Raw genomic sequence first — 19961 nt, 5'->3', positions numbered from 1 at the left:
ACGAAATACAAAAAAGTAAAATAATATATAAAAAAGTAAGGTTACGCCGTTTATAAAATAAAATTAGATTATAACAAAAATAATAAAAGTTCAAATGCAAAAAACAAAAAATAAGATAAAGGAATAACGCAACAAAAGCTATTGCTTCTGATTTCGAAACATCGTATGTGCCATCAACTATGATTGAAAAGCACCTGTTAAATGTAATCTCATTTTGAATTTTTTTTATAACCATATTTTTCATGGTTTCAATGAGAATGTTTATGTTATTATATGATAATAGGTTTGAATATAATTTCGTTTTTAATTTCTTATTTTTTTTATCCTTTTTTCTTTCTTCATTTTGCTGTGTATACATTTTTAGTAAAGGTTCAGAATCTGCAATAAGCTTAATAAGGGCCATCATATTGCCTTCTTGTTGCCTGTTCCCCCAGAAGGCTTGGTTACGAGATATTAAATAATCTAAACATCTTATTATAATTCTTATAATAGAACGGTTATTATCTACACATTCTTTCTGAGGTGTTATAAATTTTAATATCGAATTTTTATTATGAGAAAGCCTTCCATAATCGGCCATCATATGTGCCTGTGATGATTCATGCAGAATAATATCACGATTAATATTTTGCCATTTATCTAGACCTTCACATGTCCATTTTGTATTTGCTTGTGGACCACGAAATAAGAGACATGTTAAGCAAAAAACTTTATACATTTTAATACTATAAGTAATCCAATTTCAAGTAATTTTGCTATTGTCAATATTGGTTAATATTTTTAGGCATATTTTATAATTGGAAAAACAAGAAATTTCTGATAACAAATTTATTAAACATCGACCAAAATTTCCGTCAATATATTAAATTAAATATTAAGTGGGGGGGGGTCTTATTGTTACATTTATAAACCAGAAATCACATGATCATGATGGATGTAAAAAAAAAGTACCCCCACTCAAATTTACTGAAGCAGTTGCTTCGGACCCCCCCCCTCCCCGTTGTAGGGGCCCCTGCTCCGTTGAAGATCTTGCTGGTGTCTAAGAAATTCTGCAATTTCCCTATGAAGGCGCTGTAATCGCTACTGAATTTAGGGAAATCCAGCTTGATGAATTCAGTCATATATGTGGAATTGTTCAAAGCATCCATCGCGAAGTTCGGACGTAATTTGGCCTTTATAACATAAATAACAGAGAATATATCCTCATCTCACATCTTTCAATGACAAAAACTAAATAAAAAACTTTTTCGCATTGACGGATGTGAGATGAGGATATATTTTCTGTTATTTATGTTATACAACTCCATATAAGATCTTAAATGAAACTCGCGTCTATATTTTTATAAATTAGAATATTATATTATATAAATTAGGTTTTTTGTCGTAACTATTTATATAAATATGAGATTATAGTCAAGAATCGATTTTAGAGTTTGTTAAGGATAATGAATCGTAAAATTGATGATAACCAACAATCCTTTCAATGTAATATTTGATTTTTTAAAATTATATAAATCTTTTAATACAGAACACCCATACAATTTATTTTTTACGTTCTACTATTATTATACAACGTCATATCAAGCATTTTATTATAAGGAAATTTTTAACTAATATTTACAATAATTTGCCCACATCTTCCCCTATTGATAATCGGTGGCCCTCATGTTTAAAATGTTTTATAGAAGTTAACGAAGAATTAAAAAGAATATTTCATAAATGGAGAGTAAAAAATAATCATTAAATTTACTTATTATTAGTTGAAATTAGTGTTATAAGTATAGACAAAAATTAGATCAAATTGAATGTAACAAAATGCATGAGAAGGCTATTGCCAGTACTATATTCAAGGATAAGAAGTTAAGTTATGCTAGAAGGTTTATTATATATATTTATGACATAAAGAGAATTATTAAATTACAAGTGTACCTCATATATTTTGTGGAGATTATATTAAATTGCGGCAAAATCCTAAGTGGCTTAAAATGTCCCATGAAACATATGAGCATTATATAGTTTTTGCTGACATTGTTCACAAAATTAATCGGTCAGATGGAAGTGTAATTATAATTATACAATTATTAAAAAAATTTAAACTATTTTTAAGTTTGTACAAAAATTATTAGTGGTGACTACTAAAGGACTTTTAATTATTGATTACCGCACACTTGAAGCAAAATATATCATACCTGCTTTTGAAATAATACAAATATCTTTAAGTCCATTTTCAGATGGAATTGTAGCCTTCAATATAAAAGTAATTGATTAATATTGGATTCAATATAGTATTTAAATCAGATGCACTGATACTCATTTTTTCCTATATCTTTTTTAAAATTTTATTGCAAAATTATTTATATTGTGAAGAATAAACATGCAATAAAATAAATTAATCAAGTATTGTTTGGAAATGGAGACTACTCATTTTTTCCTATATCTTTTTTAAAATTTTATTGCAAAATTATTTATATTATGAAGAATAAACATGCAATAAAATAAATTAATCAAGTATTGTTTGGAAATGGAGACTGGATTTTTTTTATACTATTCAATAATATTTTTAAAAAAATTTATCATCAGTATATACCACTTTGGTATCAGCAAGGCTGTGCTGATAAATAATTGGATTGGCTCAATATTTTCAAAACAATAGATCTAATATTATCAATGATTTTATGATAAAAAAATTTGAAAATATTTTTAAAGTTGATAATTAAGTAAATTTATGCTGTTATCCTTTATAAAAAATTATTATGGACTTATTCAAAATATTTTATAGGTTGGGCCAAAAACCTAACAGAAAGTTTCCATAAGCTAGTTTGGCTGTGCTAACTAAGATTTAATTTGTACATAATTATATAATTTTTTTTTTATATAATTTCCTATTAAAAATACCAACATTTAATTTATTAGTTATTTTTTTATAAAATCAAATTAATTTTAAAAAAAAATTAAAATGAGGTGTTTTTTATTTTTATAACAAGAAAATGATTTGAAAATATTTAAAAAACAATCACCCATATTTTGAACACTATGATTAACTTTTGAGGTATAAACAGGGTTGCCAGATGTCACAATTTAGCTGTGATTCTCACGATTTCATACCTAATTATTTACTTACCCACGTTTTCTCACACTTCACGCTTTTCTCACGTTTTTTGAGTAAATGAAAATAATCACACTTAGTCTCACATTTTTTTTCACATTTAAATTTTTTTAAAATATTTTTAAAAACAAATATAAAATTTTAAATTAATTTTATTTTAAAATATTTAAAAAAATTGTAGTATTTGTTAATAGTCCAACTAACCAATCATATTCATTGATCAATTACCCACAACAGAAATTCAATTTTTAGAAAGTTAATCAAGTATAATTATAATATGAATTTAAATAACTATACATTTCTTTTATGGATTTTATAAATCTTATATTAAAACTTGTAAAATTTTAAATGAAATAAATTAAGGGCAAATAATATAAAAGATCTAAAAAACAATCATCCGTTTTCAATACTAACGGATGCATAGAATAAAGGTAGTATAAAAACATTTCCCTTATTACTTAGATACTTCAACAAAAAGAATGGAATAAATGTTTAATTACTCAAAATTTTTTCGTCTGACAGTGAAACTTCTACAGACATATCTAGATGCTTGCTAAAAAAAATTAAAATTCGCTGAACTTGATATTGCTAATGTAACGGCCTATTGTGCAGATAACGCATCTGTAAACTTTGGGAAAAATTAAAGTATTTGGACAGAATTGAAAAGCCATAGTAATAATATTATACCAATGGGTTGTATACAGGGGTTCGAACCGAACCGCAAAACCGGAATGAACCGTTATGATTTTCTGAACCTTAACCGAACCGTTATGAAGAAAATATTAAAAAAACGAACCGAACCGTTATAAATATTTTAAAAATAATTAATTTTAAATTATTAACCTAAATTTAAAATTTTAATTTTCCTTGGGGGCATTTTTTAAATTGGTGATTTCTTTTCAAATTAAATATTTCTATATTATCAACATTATATATCAAATTAAATATTTTTATATTATCAACATTATATATCAAATAATACCAGGTTTGTTGTTTTTTCTTTAAATACTTAATTTATAAGAGATTAGACAATTTATCTGTTAATTAAATAAGATATCTTAAAATCATTAGTGACATATTAAAAGCTTTATATCCAGCATATGTTTTGACAAAATATTTACAAAGTGAACAATTGACAATGGGCGATTTTTATGCTGCGTGGATCAAATGTCTCATGCAAACGAGTAAAGTAGACACTCCATTTGCCAGACTTTTAGTTTCTACGATGAAAGCAAGAGAAATAAATTTCAAAAATGAAGTTTTTTGCTCTGCTATTTATCTCAACCCTAGATATAATGTATTTTTAACTTTTGAAGAAAGAGAGATCGCCAGAAAACATCTTTGTAAAACTTGGAACTTGATACAAAATCTAAATAATCAGAATATTGAAATTCTAAATACTATGCCTACGTGTTCGTATTCGAAGGATAATTTATATGATGATTTTGAAGATTTATTAAAGTCGCATGAAAGTCTTAATAAGAATAATTCTCAGGGCATCGAAAATTATAATAAATGTATAGAAATAGAATATATAATTCGGTCATTTGATAATATAGAGAGATTAGAAAAAGATACTAATCTTTTGAATTATTGGGAAAATGTAAAGAATAGTATGCCAGAACTTTATAAGTTAGCTATAACTGTGCTAGCAGTTCCAGCTACGCAGGTCTCCATAGAAAGAGCATTTTCAAGCCTTAAGTTTATACTCTCTGCGCAGAGAACTAAATTAAATCCTGAAATATTAGAAAATATTTTAGTTATCCGTTCGAATTCTCTTTTTAAACCTAAATAGTATAGTATACATATTATTTTATTCATTATTGTATTTACGCATGTTTGTTTTTATCTTATTTATTTATGAAATAAAAAAAAACTAATTTGTCTAATTTATATTTCCTAAATTTAATAAAAATATCTATTAGATTATCATGGATAAATTAAATAAGAAATTATAAACTAAAAAGATTTTTCTCTAAAATTAATATATACATGGTTAATGATTAATTTTTTTTAAATTAAATTTATAAAAACCGGAACAAACCGAAAAGAACCGTTATAAATTATAAACCAAACCGAACCGATATGATTTTTTTTTAAAAAACCGAAATGGAACAAAACCTTTATAAAATTTTAAACTAAAAACCGGAACGAACCGAACCGTTATACTAAACGGTTCGAAACCCTGGTTGTATATGCCACATTCTTCACAATTCGTTTAAAAAGGCCATAATTTTTCTTAAATATGATATTGAGATTATAGTAAATGCTATAATTAATTTAGCAACTCGACAAAAAGAGTTACAATTTTAAAAGAATTGGTAGAATGGTGCAATTTAGAATGGTGAGAATCACTTCGCCATGTTCCAACACGCTGGCTTACATTAATCCCAGCGATTAAGCGGATGCTTAAGTATTTTCAACCCCTTAAAGAATATTTTTTATCATTATCAGCAACCTTACCAATTTTGAAAATAATTTTGCAGAGGCATATTTAGGTGTTGTCCTTAACGTTGACACTTTAGTCAATAACATAAATTTACAATTGCAATCTGAAGATGTATTAGCATTATATATATATGATCTTATCCTAAAACTAAAGAATTCATTAAATTTAAAAATTCAACAAAATTTTTATGGGAGCATTTCTAAAAATATTTTACAACATAATAATGATGTAGAAAAGGCAATAAATTTCAAAAATGAATCAAAGATATTTATAAAAAATATTATAGAATATGTAGAAAAACGTTATATTATAGATAATATATGGAAATATCTTAGCCCTATGACATTAAAATAATGTCCAGAATTTGAACAATTACAAAAAATTATTAGTAATTATAAAATACCAAACATAGATACAGAAATTCTCTTTGAGAAATATTCGCAATTTTATTCCTTTTATGAAGAAAAATTATCAAAAAACTATCACATGAATACCCAAGAAAAATGGATGGATTTTCTTTCTAATAAAAACTCACCATTGATAGAGAAAATATGCAATTTTATATTTTCTATTCCGCATTCAAATGCTTAATCAGAGAGAATATTCAGTCTAATGACTACTGCTTGGCGAAAAGAATGTCATCATTGGAAGCTGAACTTATGGTTAAACAAAATATAACTATTCATGCAAAGAGTTTTCAGCCTATCTCCACAGTGCCGTTGAGAAATCTTTATTGCCTTTTGAAATCATCCATAAAATATAATAATTAATATTATGCTATATTTATAAAAATGAGAAAATTATATATCATAATTGTTATTAGTAAATCAATAAAGAATTTTTATTGTCTTTAAAATCTTGTTATATTAAATATATATTAACTTAGATGAGTATGCTACATCAAAAAGCGGACCGAAGGCCCGCAAATTGGGGGTATGGGGGGCGAAGTCCCCCATTAATTATTATAAAAGAAATACGTTTTCAAGTGAAGAATATCTGGCAACCCTGGGTATAAAACAAAATACACTTAATTATTTATAAAGATTGCCTGAATTCCAAAGTGTTTCTTGTTTTGCTCATAATTTACACTTAGCAGAAAATATGATCTTTTTAAAAAACATTAAATTAAATATGGTAAATAAAAATCAATTTAAATATCAGATTTGATATGAATATCCCATTTAATTGGTGAAAGATAATGGGTTGGCGTAACCCTTTTATAGGCAAAAGAGTAATATCAGTGCATTTTCAATTAAAAACATATTCTATGTAAAAATTTATTATTATATTTTTAAGCCTCATGAAAAATCTCAAAAAGGTGACTTTATGATAATAAGCAATCATGCTATTGAAATCACATCAAAACTTTATTTAGTTATTTTAAATATATGTAATAAACCACCCATTATTTCTATCAGTCCTAAGTAATAATTCTTTTATACTCTATTTATTTATTTATTATTCCAGGTTTCAATTAAATCTCTTAAATACAAAACTAAATGTTACTGTAATTTCTGAAAGATCTCCAATTGATGAAATTTTTGCTCAATTACCTAAGATTTCCAAAAAAGCTAATGACATGAATATAATTATTTAATAATTTTATAAACAGTTTTTTTTACAAATGTGCAATACAATAATAATCTTTTTTATTCAACCAATGCATTTTCATTTAATGATCAAAACATGAATCATTTTGTAAATTTGTACAATATTTTAAATTAATCCAACATTCCTGTATGATTTGTTTATACTTCTATCTGTTTTTTCTTTTAATCGTTCTCTCACTGAAGCCTCATGTCTAAATATTACAATAAAATAATATTTTTATAAAAACATAGTGGGATGGTTGATATATAAAGTATTCCAGAACATTTCGATAATTTAATATTTTTAGAAATAGAAATGGAACTTTTTAAGGAAATAGAAAGAAAAATATGCAATATTCCAAGTCCTTGATTACAATTGGAGTTGCATCGTTACTAATTACATTGGTATTGGACGTTATTTTGGGCCTAAAATATGCAATATTCCAAGTCCTTGATTACAATTGGAGTTGCATCGTTACTAATTACATTGGTATTGGACGTTATTTTGGGCCGATATATTGAATTAATACAATTTTGCACTGAAAGAAATATTATTTTACAAAATTTAATCAGAAAAAAATGTAATTTTTAGTCCATTATAGTTTAAAATAATTTTAAAAAAGATTGCTTTTAATATTTTTTCGTTTTTTCCCACCTAGAAAAGAAATGTTTTAGTAATTTTATTTCATCAATAGCGTCATTTGATGGTTGAATTATTAAGTAAAAAATTTTTAATAAAAGTATCGGTTGTATACCGATACCCGATCGCATAAAAAATTTCGATGCATCTATGATTATATTTAAACATGTATATCGTTGCTGAGAATTGGATTATTCTATATCCACTTTTTGTTAAAAATGACTTTTTTACATAAATCAATTTTCTATAATTATGGTGTTCTATTTAGAAAAAATAATTCGAAATTAATATAAAATAAGTTAAATCATAGCCAATATAAGGTTAAATATCCATTTTTAAAATTAAGCTACTGTAATATTACAAAAATGGAGATGAAATAATCTAATTTTCAGGTGACGATATATAAAAAAATTGAAATGTGCCTTAATCTGAAAATTTCTTCATCATCATCTTTAATTTCTTGTGGATCCTCCATATTCCAAATTATGTTGCGTATTTTATTCAGGCAATCAGCTTGATTCAGCATTTGATAACGCGTCTTTTCGGAAGTGATAATCATGTGTCCTTCTTGATTTATTTTATTAGGAAGCTTTAAAAAGATATTTTTAGCAAAAATTACAATTAAACGGAGATTTCGGAATCTCAATTTTAAATCATTTTTTACTGATAGGGACATTTTTAAATTTGAAAAAAAAATAATCTATTCGATCAGAAACACATTACAGCATGTGTATGAGTTATCCGCTTTGTGAAAATTTATACAAATTTTGTGGAGAACTTTTGAAGTTACTCCTAATTATTAATTTTTATATACAGATCGTTTGTATTAAATTAAAGATAAATAAAAGTTCAAGACGTCCATAGGGTAGGTACTCTACAACATTACGCTTGCTGGAATATATTTAAGGCCGAATTTATAAATGGTCATCTTGAAAATGATTTAAAATCTAGATTCCGAATCACCATGGTAACCATATCCCAATATGATATAAAAAAATAGTAATAAATATGAATACGGTCACCAGTTATGGCGGTAACCCAATTCTATTTTGAATAGTGTTGTCTAAAGCCATGCTAAGTGATATTTTCGTGGCCGAAGTCCGAATTTAAAATGTTTTGTGCGTGAGCCTGAGGCTTCTGACAGCCTATGTTACCTACACTTTAAGAGTGATGGAAGTAGAATATCCTCCTCAAAAAAGGGAATTAATTAGTTACAATAATTTTTATTGCATCAATCTTGAATATACATAAAAATGTAAAAAAAATATTAAAATCTATTTTTTTTAAATTAATAATTTAGGCAGATAAAATGGTTTAGTTTAATTTGTTATAAACAATATTTTACTCAAAGCACAAAGTAATAAAATCAAAGTTTCTATTCTAAAAACTATAGCCAAAAGTGGCAGAATTCTTTAAATTTGTCAAGGATGTCGTCAAGGTATTATGAAGTAGAAAAAAAATTACAATAGCTTTATATGATGATAACCAGCTTCTATAGATGTAAGAAACACCATTTAAATCTAAACCAATAAGATAATACCACCGAGTGGTATTCTTGATGCGTAAAAATCGTTGCGATTTGTCAGTACAGACATGCTTGAGAACTGCATATATTTTTTAACACCAGTGAAATTCATGTGAATCTCCTCTAAGATCCCTAAAATATTTGTATTTTTTTTATCAATTGGCATTGAACAACCATTAACAATCGATGACAATAGGACCAAATAAACTGCCTTTGGGGCCTCCGCTCTAATCCCCCCACCCCCTTTGTAGGGGCCACTAATGACAGCCCATGCAGGACACTAGTTGTGTCATAAACTTGGAAATTCATTTGATTTTTCATTAAAAAAATTGGAATTATATTTTTTTCAGTAAAAAATATAAGGGATTCTAAAAAAGACATTGAGTCATTACCTCATCGAAATTTAATATTTTTTGATCGCCACCCACTTTCCTCCTTCTGAGTTGCAGCTAAAACGATTCACAATTATCAGCCGGGAGAGGGCGAAGCCTAATTCGTATAAATTTCTAAATTATTTCATGAAAAACGTGTCATATACCTAAGGTGTATATATAATAACTCATATTTGAAAATTAAAATTACTATAAAAATATTTGGCAAAAAAATATTTTATATATATAGGAAACTAGCGCTACATATCATTTTTATTTTATTTTTTTGAGGTAATGGGGGGGGGGGGGGTAAAAATAATTTTTTTTATAGAATCCATTATATTATTAAAACCCAAAACGACGCAAATAAACGTTTCCTCCATTTAGATACGAGTAAAATATATAACAATTTTGACGATATCAAAGACCCTATTATTTTTAATGTAAGTCAAAAATGTAAAACTATATTTTAATATAAAAGTATATAATGGTAATTTTCATTTAAGACGTTTCAGTGCGTTAACTAGAAAGAAGATTCATCAATTCCCTAAAATAACTCAATATTAATAAAATAGTAAATGGGTTGTTAAAATTATATTTTTATTGGTTAATATTTGAAATATAATGTGTAATCTGAGATTTATTATATATATGGTAAAATCAATATAAAACAAAAATTTTTTTATTTTTTTTAAAATAAATTTGAGCTGGGCCAAACAAATAATTTTAACTTCGGGTCAGGTATTTCGGGACAAATGAAATATTTTTTTGTTCGAGATTGGGTCAGGCTTAAAAAATTAGGCATGATTCAGAAAAACGGTGTAAAATCGCTCCATTTGAGCCGATTTTTAAAAACGACTAACTCATATTTTAGCCAGCAAAATATTGCCAAAGCTCCGAGATTTTGCTAAGAGATGTCTAAATCTTTGTGCTATCTATGAGAAGAATCTCTAGACTTGAGTAGTATTTTTCTGGATAAAATACTGAGTTCGCCGATTTTAAAAAGCGGCTCAAATGGAACGATTTTGTATCACTAATGCATTAAGGTATCAAGATAAATTTTTATATTATGTTTATTTATTCAATTAAATATATAATCATATTCCTTATAATAAAATTACATCCGAGTTTATTTTGTTACAATTAAAATAAACAAGGTTGTCCAAAAAAAATCGATATAGATAAGTTTACACATTTAAATACCTATCAAATTTTGAGTAATTATTTTTTAAATGGCCATTTATAAAGGTCATTCGTGTAAAAGTGATATTCAAAAAGTATAACGCCAATTATGATATAGCACAACACTATCTTTAAGTAGAAAGATTTCTAGCTTAGCTAAAAATGTGTTTAAGGATACTTCGGGAATAATTAAAATCTAAAAAATATAATTTAATTTCATATTTTATGAATAAATAAAATATAAACTGAACAAAAAAATGTTTGATTCACTTCAAGATTTCCAATTTTGACATTATATACACCACCATAGATTATTATAAAACTGTTTATAGATACCTTTGTATCTATCCTCGTACATTTGTAAAGTAGCATTTAATAATTCTGGTATTAAGGGCTAGAAGTTTGCAAAGATAACCTGAAAATTCTGATTTGACCAGAAATGCTTATATAGAATATTCTGACTGAATTTCAAACAACAATTTATTACATATAGACACAATTCATTGTTAGAAACTATCTTTTATTCAATTTTCATAAAAACACAAGAATCCTTTATTTTTTCACGAATCAAAAAAAATGAATAATCAATAATATATTCTTAATTTTACAATCAATAAAACATCTGATTGACATTTTTTAAATATAATATTATAATTTTTCTAAGTATACATATTTTATTAATATCTACAACATGTCCACCCCTAAAAGGCCAAGGACATGTACAACTAAATAAATATATATCAAAATTTATCACATACAAAATCTTTTCATTAATCGTCTTGTTTCAACAATTTTATTTCCTCCATTTCGGAGTCTGTGAATTCTTCCTCATTTTTAGTTTGGCCTCTATTTATAGATTGATCCTCTTTACCAAGTCTCATATAGTAGCTGGTACTGCACACACTTGCGGGATCGGACACCTTTTTTCATAGATTTTTTAAGGGAATTCTTTAATCTATCGCTTTGAAAGTCGCATATTCCCTTGATAAGTCCTGGGTGGCCACACTCGATTGCCGTAGTACTTTATCCGGGAATCTAATTCATTTATCTTATTATAATTTAACAATCCCAATTTCTCTTTTTTTATCACATTATAATTACCGGAACAGCTTGGTTGACTTTTACTATCTTCCTCACGGTAAAATTGGGATGTTCACGTTTTTTTTAGCAAATATGATGGCATTTTACATTCGGCCATCAAATGGTCAGTCCCTTGACACCGAAAACACTTTCGGCCAGTATTAGATGTTTTCTTTTTCCTCTCAAAATCTTTCACTGATTTCAGAATCACAATAATCTTTATGAAACACATTCCACAATCGATCAATGGAAGTTCCTTAGGATTCATTTAAATTTTTAAATTAACTTTAAAAGAAAATTTTTTTAAAATACAAAAAAAAAATATATAAAATTTTTTAAATTAATTTTTTTTTAAATTAAAAAAATATAATAAAAATTTTTCAAAAATTATACATGTTTTATACCCTTTTTTCAAACACATTTCAAACTTTTATCTCATTTCAAACCTTTGTATGATCATACTTAGCCGTTTTATTTTTATTCATAAAAACATTTTATCTGTTTCATTGCTACACCACATATAATAAAAATTTATTTCAACAAATAAATTTTCCAGTAATTACAATGTGATAAAAAAGAGAAATTGGGATTGATAAATTATAATAAGATAAATGAATTAGATTCCCGGATAAAGTACTATGGCAATCGAATGCGGCCACCCAGGATTTATCAAGGAAATATGCGACATTCAAGCGATAGATTAATGAATTCCCTGAAAAAATCTATGAAAAAAGGTTATTCTGATCCCACAAGTTTATGCAGTACCAGCTACGAGACCTGGTAAGGAGGATCAATCTATAAATAGAGGCCAAACTAAAAATGAAGAAGAATTCACAGACGCCGAAATGGAGAAAATAAAATTGTTGAAACACGACGATTAATGAAAAGATTTTGTATATGATAAATTTTTAATGTGTTTATTTTATACATATCCCAATACGACATATATAATTAAATTTAAAATATTAATTATATAGATAATTAATATCTGATATTTATAAAATTCTACCGTTTATTATTATCATACTAGCTGATGGGGTTGAAGGGTAATTATTTAGTTTGTGTGTATGGTATTAAATATACTTTATTAATAAATTTTATATAAATATTAAAATTTAAGAGTAAAAGAGTAAAAGAGGTAAAATTTTTGCAATGTATACTGTGAGCATGTATTAGAAATATCAAAATTTAAAAATGTGATGGAAATCATATTGGATAAAATTTAAAATAGAGGTGCTTTAAGATTTTTGAATTTTAAATATGGGTTATAGATTGGTCTGAAATTTTTTTTGCAAACATAGCCAGGCCTGATCAAAAAGCCATGGGTTGAAGGGTAATTATTTAGTTTGTGTGTATGGTATTAAATATACTTTATTAATAAATTTTATATAAATATTTAAATTTAAAAATAAAAGAGGTAAAATTGTTGCAATGTACACTGTGAGCATGTATTAGAAATATCAAAATTTAAAAATGTGATGGAAATCATATTAGATAAAATTTAAAATAGAGGTGCTTTAAGATTTTGAATTTTAAATATGGGTTATAGATTGGTCCGAAATTTTTTTTGCAGACATAGCCAGGCCTGATCAAAAAACCATGTCCCATGCAACTTTCATAAATTAATTAATAGTTGACATTTTCAAAATTTTGCCTGTGTATTGAAAAGGATTCTTGTTTTTTTATGAAAATTGAATAAAATATAGTATGTTTCCACCAATGAATTATGTCTATATTTAACAAATTAAATAAATTGTAAAAGTATAAAAAGTTGTCTGAAATCGATATGGCAGATAATCTACACATGCTGGAATAAATTTGCAGGAAATAAGAATCTCCAAATTTAAAAATGGCCCTTAGTAAATTATTTAAAATTGAGATATTTCATACTATAGTTTCCTTATCCCATCCAATATGACATAATATTACTATGCTATAAAGCCTCTCAAAGTGCATAAAATTAGCCTTATTTTATAAATATTTTAGCAAGGTAAATACGTTGTTTTTCCAACTGGAGGTCTGCAATGCCTGGCTCAAAAAAAAAGATTACTCGTAGTTTAATCTCTATAAATTGTGTTGTCCGTTGGTTATATATGTAAAATTTACTGATGGCATGTTTTGTTTTGCAAATTAATATAAATCAACTGGCGTTAAAATGTGTCCAGAACTGATGCGCTGAAGGCTCGAACGCACGGCTAATCTTTTTAATGTTCCGCCAAGGCAATCACATGGACCTTTTCCATAGGATGTAGCTGAAAAATGTCATTCAGCTGCTACACCAAAATCTGATTTATGATAACACAGATTTATAAAAAAAATTTCTGTTTTTATATTGTGCAGCTGATCCGTCAGATCAGTAATATATTTTGTCTGCCTTTTGCTGAATTAATTGGTCAAAAAATTTTTCATTTTAGTCTGGTATAAATGTACTGCAATAACATTATGATGAAATGACTCTGATATTACCATATAATTAAAGTTTTCTATATTGCTCTTATTATCATAATATGCTATCATAAGATGCCTAGTGGCTTGATTATTATTCCAGTGGAATCCTTGAACAGTGTCATGGATTATAAATGTATAATTTTCAGAGAAATCACAAATTATATGAAATTCATTTGGTTGTAAAAAATGTTTAAGTTTTGAAATATATGATGATTGATTGGTAGCGATGATAGGAATAAAAAAATAAAATAAGCTGATAAAATCGTTATTTTCAAATAATAACGATAGTAGATTCACAAAAATGAAAGGATATATCTACAAATTATGGCCGTAGGAATTTCTATTAATAAGCGAAAAATTATAATAGTTTTAATAATTTTATTATGTTTATTTTACAATATAGCATCAATAAAATATTATCTGTATGGGCTGCCTGCTTATATATCGCCCCAGGACATCTTCTTGGCTCTACTCAATTTATTTTTAATCTCAATACTATTCATATTTTTATTAAAAATATTATAAAAAAAATTAATATAATGCCATCTATATTTCATTTTTTATTTATAAAAATTTTAATAAAATTAAAAAAACAAAAATGGCTATCGAGATTTTTTATTAAATCGTTTAATATAAAGGTAATAAACATTTTTAGTGAATATTAATACCCAAAAAAAATCCCTTCCTAACAATGTTAATTTTTTATTTTTACAGGAAATAAAAAAACACTTGAAATTTTTAAATTTTTTTTTAATATTTTCCAACGTAAAATTTTAAGGGCTATAAAATGATATATAATTTGTAACTCTATCTTAAGTATTCGAATTTGAAGGCGTATATCTTAGGATATGGTTGAGCTAGCACTCTAAAATTTTGATTTTATTAACATTTACAACATAAATAACTAACATGCCAAGTTTCATTCATTTTTGAGATGGTCGGCCAAAAATTTCGTTTTTTGTCGATTTGACGTGGAATCACCCCGAAGCCAAACCAGGACAAAGAACTTATAAAAAAAGTTATTTATATTTATTGAGCCAGAATATTTTCCAGGTAGGTTTGACACCGGCTGATTTCTAGTTTTTGTATCATTGACTTAAAGAGGATGTAAAATTTTGTTCAAATAAGACACCTTGTTAAAAAATATCAATAAAATAAATAACTCAAACTAGGTATATTATTAAGTATTTAAACATGTCATAAAAACTAAATTTATAAAATTTATATACCTGATCAGCATCATTCCTAAAATATTTTATGCCTAGACAAAAATTATTTGTCATAATACATATATAAAAGTTGTCTATAGATTTAGAACATGTTTATTTAATATGATTTCCCACCCCTTTATTGTGTCACCCTTGGCAATGCCTAACTAGGCTAAACCACAGGGATCTAGGTCATAGATTTACTAGAATTATTTAATTTTTTTTACATGATAAAATTAAATGCATTAATATGATTTCCCACCCCTTTATTGTGTCACCCTTGGCAATGCCTAACTAGGCTAAACCACAGGGATCTAGGTCATAGATTTACTAGAATTATTTAATTTTTTTTTTACATGATAAAATTAAATGCATGTTTATTAAGATAAAATTCCCAAATTAAAAATAAAACAAAAAATTAAAATTAACCTTTTTTTTTATTTTCTCTTTTATTTCCATAGGAATCCAATCAGCTCTTTGCAGATTAAATTTTATCTGAACTTTAGTTTTTCCTAAAACTTTATGAATTATATTCTTAATAAAAGAAAATTAACTTGCATTAACATTTTGTCCCCCTGGACCAGTACTGTTTATATAATTAATTTCTAGGTCATCTATAAAGGAAATTAAAAAATATATTGATAAAATGGTAAACTTAAAGGTATATATCCATCAAATTTTTGTATACACTTTTAAAGAAAAATTTTAAATTGGTTAAGATACATTTACTTGTACAGCATTAGAAAGATATTTTAAAGGTATTCTATCTATATTGATAATATAAAAAATGTAATATAATCATAAAATGTTTACTTAAATTTTTGAAGATTTGTAACATTTGTAAATAATTATAGTAATTCATTCATTCATTCATTACCACGCCAGAAATTGCACCGTGATCACCCACCAGGAATTGAAGCGTGCATCATGTATTTTCACTAGTATATAGATCCCATCCCATACATGATGTCTACCCGTTTTATTATAGTGGACGGTACACTATGTAGCCAGTTAGCAAAGTGAAGAAGGAAGAAGTACAATAATGGTGATGTATTAGTTCCGTTACCGGCAGAATAGTGTTAAGGAAAAAAATAATGTCATATAAAAAATGTACCTGCATCCTTAAGTGGTATTTGGTGAGCAAAAAATAATAACCCTTATATCTTGGTAAGTATTGAGAGTTTATGTTAAGTTTGCATGAAGAGTCTCTTCCTTGTTTGTTGTTCGGTGTGCCAAATATCGTATGTCCTGTAGATCTTGTATGTGCTGTGCCAATGATATTTGGGTTCGTCCGAGTTATTGCGTTATAATCATAACCAGTTTATCTTCTCATTGTCCATTATACAACTAATAGTTTCGTAATTGTTATCGTTATCGTCGCCGATATCGTGTGTCCAGAAAAGAAGGTCGTGGGTTAATAAAAGGAAGTTAAGTTATATTGTTGTTGTTCAGGTTATTATCATTATCAAATATACTTATTCCATTTATTACAAGAACGTAAAGGAGAAGAACGGTTTCAATTTTAATTTAGGCCATATTTTAACATATATTGTAAATGTTCCTTTAGGTGTTTCTTGTTTTTGCTGAGCGCCATGAAATCTGCAAACGAGAGATTAATCAGGTCCATATCTTTCAAACATTTCGCCAACCAATAGTATTTAGGAGTTTTCTTCCTACCGTCAGGGCACCATTTCAAGGACGTTTCCTGCGAGTGTCTTAAGCTATGGCCTAGTAATTCTAGTCTCCTCAAGGGTATGAGACGATTGATTGGTAGGATGTCGCATCTATTCCAGAGCGTTGTATTTGATGTGTTGTATTGGTAATACGTTTTGGTGATTCTTCTAAGGCATTTGATTATAAATGTCTGAATTGTGTTGATGTTACTTTTTGAGTCCTGCCAAGTCTCCAGACCGTAGGTAAAAATGGGTATAATTAGGGACTTAAAGAGTTTTATTTTTAAATTTGTAGATATTTGGTTGGATGACCATAATTTCGACAGTTGATGATAGCGGAGTCTAGCATTATTCGTACTCGATTTCGTATCTAAAAAAGTGAGGCCTAATGATGTTATCCTGGTTCCTAGGTATTTAAAATCTGACACTAATTCTATCATATTACCCTCAAAGTTAAAGGGGTTTAAGTGACTCGCATCGGTATTTGAGGTGATCAGTTTGGTTTTTGTGTAGTTAACTCTTAAACCATATCCATCACAGTTGTTGACAAATAATGATAAAATATTTCTTAATTTGTATTCTGAGTTGGCTAGAATACATACGTGGTCGGCATAACATAGAAAGTTTAAAGATTTGTGCATATCATTGAGGTGTTGTTGATCACTGTAATATGTGTTGAGTGCATTTTCCTGTTTAAGGGATTTATTTAGGATATCATTCATTATTACATTAAAAATAATCGGTGAAAGGATGCATCCTTGTTTGAGGCCCCTATTTGCTTTAAAAGGTTGCGACTTCATATTTAGATGCTGAGGAACTACGCTATGATTGTCGTAAATTGTCTTAATTAGCTAATTGGTCAAAATATCGAAATATTAAAACAGGGATAGAAATGGTACATGACCAAAAATATGTACAATATTTTCTATAGACTGAATGGAGTATTGAGAGGTCTATATTTATGGGCAAGTTGATCTACTAAAATTTAATATTATAATAGAAAACAAAATATCATAATAATACATATCCGATTTGGTCTGGGTAGGATATGACCTTTTTGATTGATAATAGAATGTGCACCTTTATATACTATATAAATAATAACTATGTAATTAGAATAGCATAAAATATCTGCATGTCATATTAAATTAATAGTAAATTAATTACCTATATACTTCCTTTTTATATAAACTTAAAGTATTATGCTGGGTTGATTAATGAAAAATGGTATTTAGCTTGTAAATCCAATTTCACCTTTTTTCGCCTTTTCGTATAACGACAAAACGCATAAAGTTAATCATAATTAGAAATAACGGGATGATAGGAAATTGATAAATATTTATATAAAATATAGGGGAGGAATCTTTCAGAGGGCATAAAAATCTGACAAATAAGCGTCAGAACAGCTCAAAAAAGAACCGAGAGGAGCAAATTTACAACGAGCTGAACGCATTTTTCCTTTCATTCATTTATGCATTTAAAAGATCAAAAATTTCTTATGATATTTCTTACAAGCAATTTTTTATAAATTTATATATTAAGAAGTAAATTGTAATTTAAAAATCAAAAACTTTATATATTTGGCTTATAAAAAATCAATGATGTTTAACTTATTTTTTTTTATTTTCGTCGGGTAAATACTTTATTTAAAAAACAAATTTTCACAAATTATTCTTTTACAAATTATTATTAAAAATATATATTAAAAAAACAAATAAGCATATATTAAAAATGAATTTTAAAAAAAAATATATATATAAAAGAACTGAGGGAAAAAATTTAAAAAAAAAGTACAAATCATTCTAGAGAATAGTGAATGCTTAAAAAATTGGACCGGCATATTTCCAGGGAAATTGCTGACGAAGATAAGATTCATTGGGGTCCCCTGAGATCTGCCTCATTTTTTTCCTATGGTTTTAATGAAATTGAGAGCATCACTTCCGAACATGCCTGGGGTATTAGTAACGATTGGGATAAACACGGTTATGGTGATGCAAGGATATTTGTTTTTTTTTATTTCGGCTTCGATGGCAGAAAATGAGAGGTTGGACTTGGCGGCAAAAGCAACACAGGTATAGTCCCTAGCAAGTGGGCGAACATTGGGCCAAGGAATGAGAGATATGCCAACAGGGTGTATTGCTTTTTCGTTTGAGAGGCCCACTGGTTCGAGGGTGGATGGAATATTAACTTTTTTAAGAGCAGCTAGTAGAAAATTGTTAATAGATTTATGACGCAATTGTCGTCTATAGGAGAACTTGCAGTGCAAGGGATGGTAAGCTTTCGATTCGATGGGATGGCCGCAGTCGATGCAAATGGAGGAAACCACATCATTACAGCCAAGGCGGAGGGCTGTGGAAATGCGTAGCTGTTCACTAGTCAAGAGGAGGCCAAGATTGGAACTGGGGATGGCTTCCAGCCATTCATAACCTGAACTTGCAAATAATACTAAGTTATATGGATTGTCCTCAAAGAACCTGTTCGAAATAAGGTATTCAACGGAACGGGCGATCAGAGGAGCTTCCCATTCTTTTTGAATGCTGGAAGCGGGACGACAAAGAGTGGGTGAGCAGTTGCTGTCCCAAAAGGTGAAGGCCTGAAAGAGGTCAATATTTTAAGAAGTGGATCCATTATCAATGATAGATTGAGCAGCAAGACGAGATGAGTTAAAGGCTGAGAGAGAAGTTGTATCG

At 27.4% G+C, this 19961-nt stretch overlaps 3 protein-coding genes across 3 annotated transcripts; 1 reads left to right on the top strand and 2 right to left on the bottom strand.

Annotated features, from left to right (window-relative positions):
• Nucleotides 1-1373: 1373 nt before the first annotated feature.
• LOC135931169 (unconventional myosin-Ib-like) lies at nt 1374-7417 on the top strand. Its single transcript, XM_065468082.1, has 7 exons — nt 1374-1485; nt 1529-1726; nt 1771-1877; nt 1925-2060; nt 2108-2257; nt 6852-6979; nt 7023-7417. Exons 1-7 carry the CDS (start codon nt 1462-1464, stop codon nt 7150-7152), a joined length of 873 nt encoding a protein of 290 aa, XP_065324154.1. The 5' UTR covers nt 1374-1461; the 3' UTR covers nt 7153-7417.
• On the bottom strand, nt 7198-16519 carry LOC135931170 (large ribosomal subunit protein mL62-like). Its single transcript, XM_065468083.1, has 7 exons — nt 16412-16519; nt 16328-16365; nt 16254-16287; nt 16153-16212; nt 16028-16110; nt 8207-8373; nt 7198-7356 (listed from the first exon to the last, which is right to left on the bottom strand). The coding sequence occupies exons 1-7, from the start codon at nt 16458-16460 to the stop codon at nt 7272-7274; spliced, it is 516 nt and encodes a 171-aa protein (XP_065324155.1). The 5' UTR covers nt 16461-16519; the 3' UTR covers nt 7198-7271.
• Nucleotides 16520-17120: 601 nt separating this feature from the next.
• On the bottom strand, nt 17121-18071 carry LOC135922017 (uncharacterized). Its single transcript, XM_065456424.1, has one exon. It carries the CDS (start codon nt 18069-18071, stop codon nt 17121-17123), a length of 951 nt encoding a protein of 316 aa, XP_065312496.1.
• Nucleotides 18072-19961: the final 1890 nt, after the last annotated feature.

Source organism: Gordionus sp. m RMFG-2023, chromosome 1, assembly GCF_954871325.1.
Source record: "Gordionus sp. m RMFG-2023 chromosome 1, tfGorSpeb1-WG-v2, whole genome shotgun sequence".
NCBI lineage: Eukaryota > Metazoa > Nematomorpha > Gordioida > Chordodea > Parachordodidae > Gordionus > Gordionus sp. m RMFG-2023.
This window is presented reverse-complemented; position numbering and strand designations above follow the sequence as displayed.

Bases quoted from the DNA above. Each gene is read 5' to 3' on its own strand.
- LOC135931169 (XM_065468082.1), top strand. From the start codon at position 1,462: ATGATAACCAACAATCCTTTCAAT. The intron at 2,258-6,851 runs GTAATTGATTAA...TATATTTTTAAG, and splicing joins TTGTAGCCTTCAATATAAAA to CCTCATGAAAAATCTCAAAA. The intron at 6,980-7,022 runs GTAATAATTCTT...TTATTATTCCAG, and splicing joins ATTATTTCTATCAGTCCTAA to GTTTCAATTAAATCTCTTAA.
- LOC135922017 (XM_065456424.1), bottom strand. From the start codon at position 18,071: ATGAAGTCGCAACCTTTTAAAGCAAATAGGGGCCTCAAACAAGGATGC.
- LOC135931170 (XM_065468083.1), bottom strand. From the start codon at position 16,460: ATGAATTACTATAATTATTTACAAATGTTACAAATCTTCAAAAATTTA. The intron at 16,288-16,327 runs GTAAATGTATCT...TTTCTTTAAAAG, and splicing joins ATCTTTCTAATGCTGTACAA to TGTATACAAAAATTTGATGG. The intron at 8,374-16,027 runs GTTAATTTTAAT...ATCTTTTTAAAG, and splicing joins AAGAGAAAATAAAAAAAAAG to CTTCCTAATAAAATAAATCA.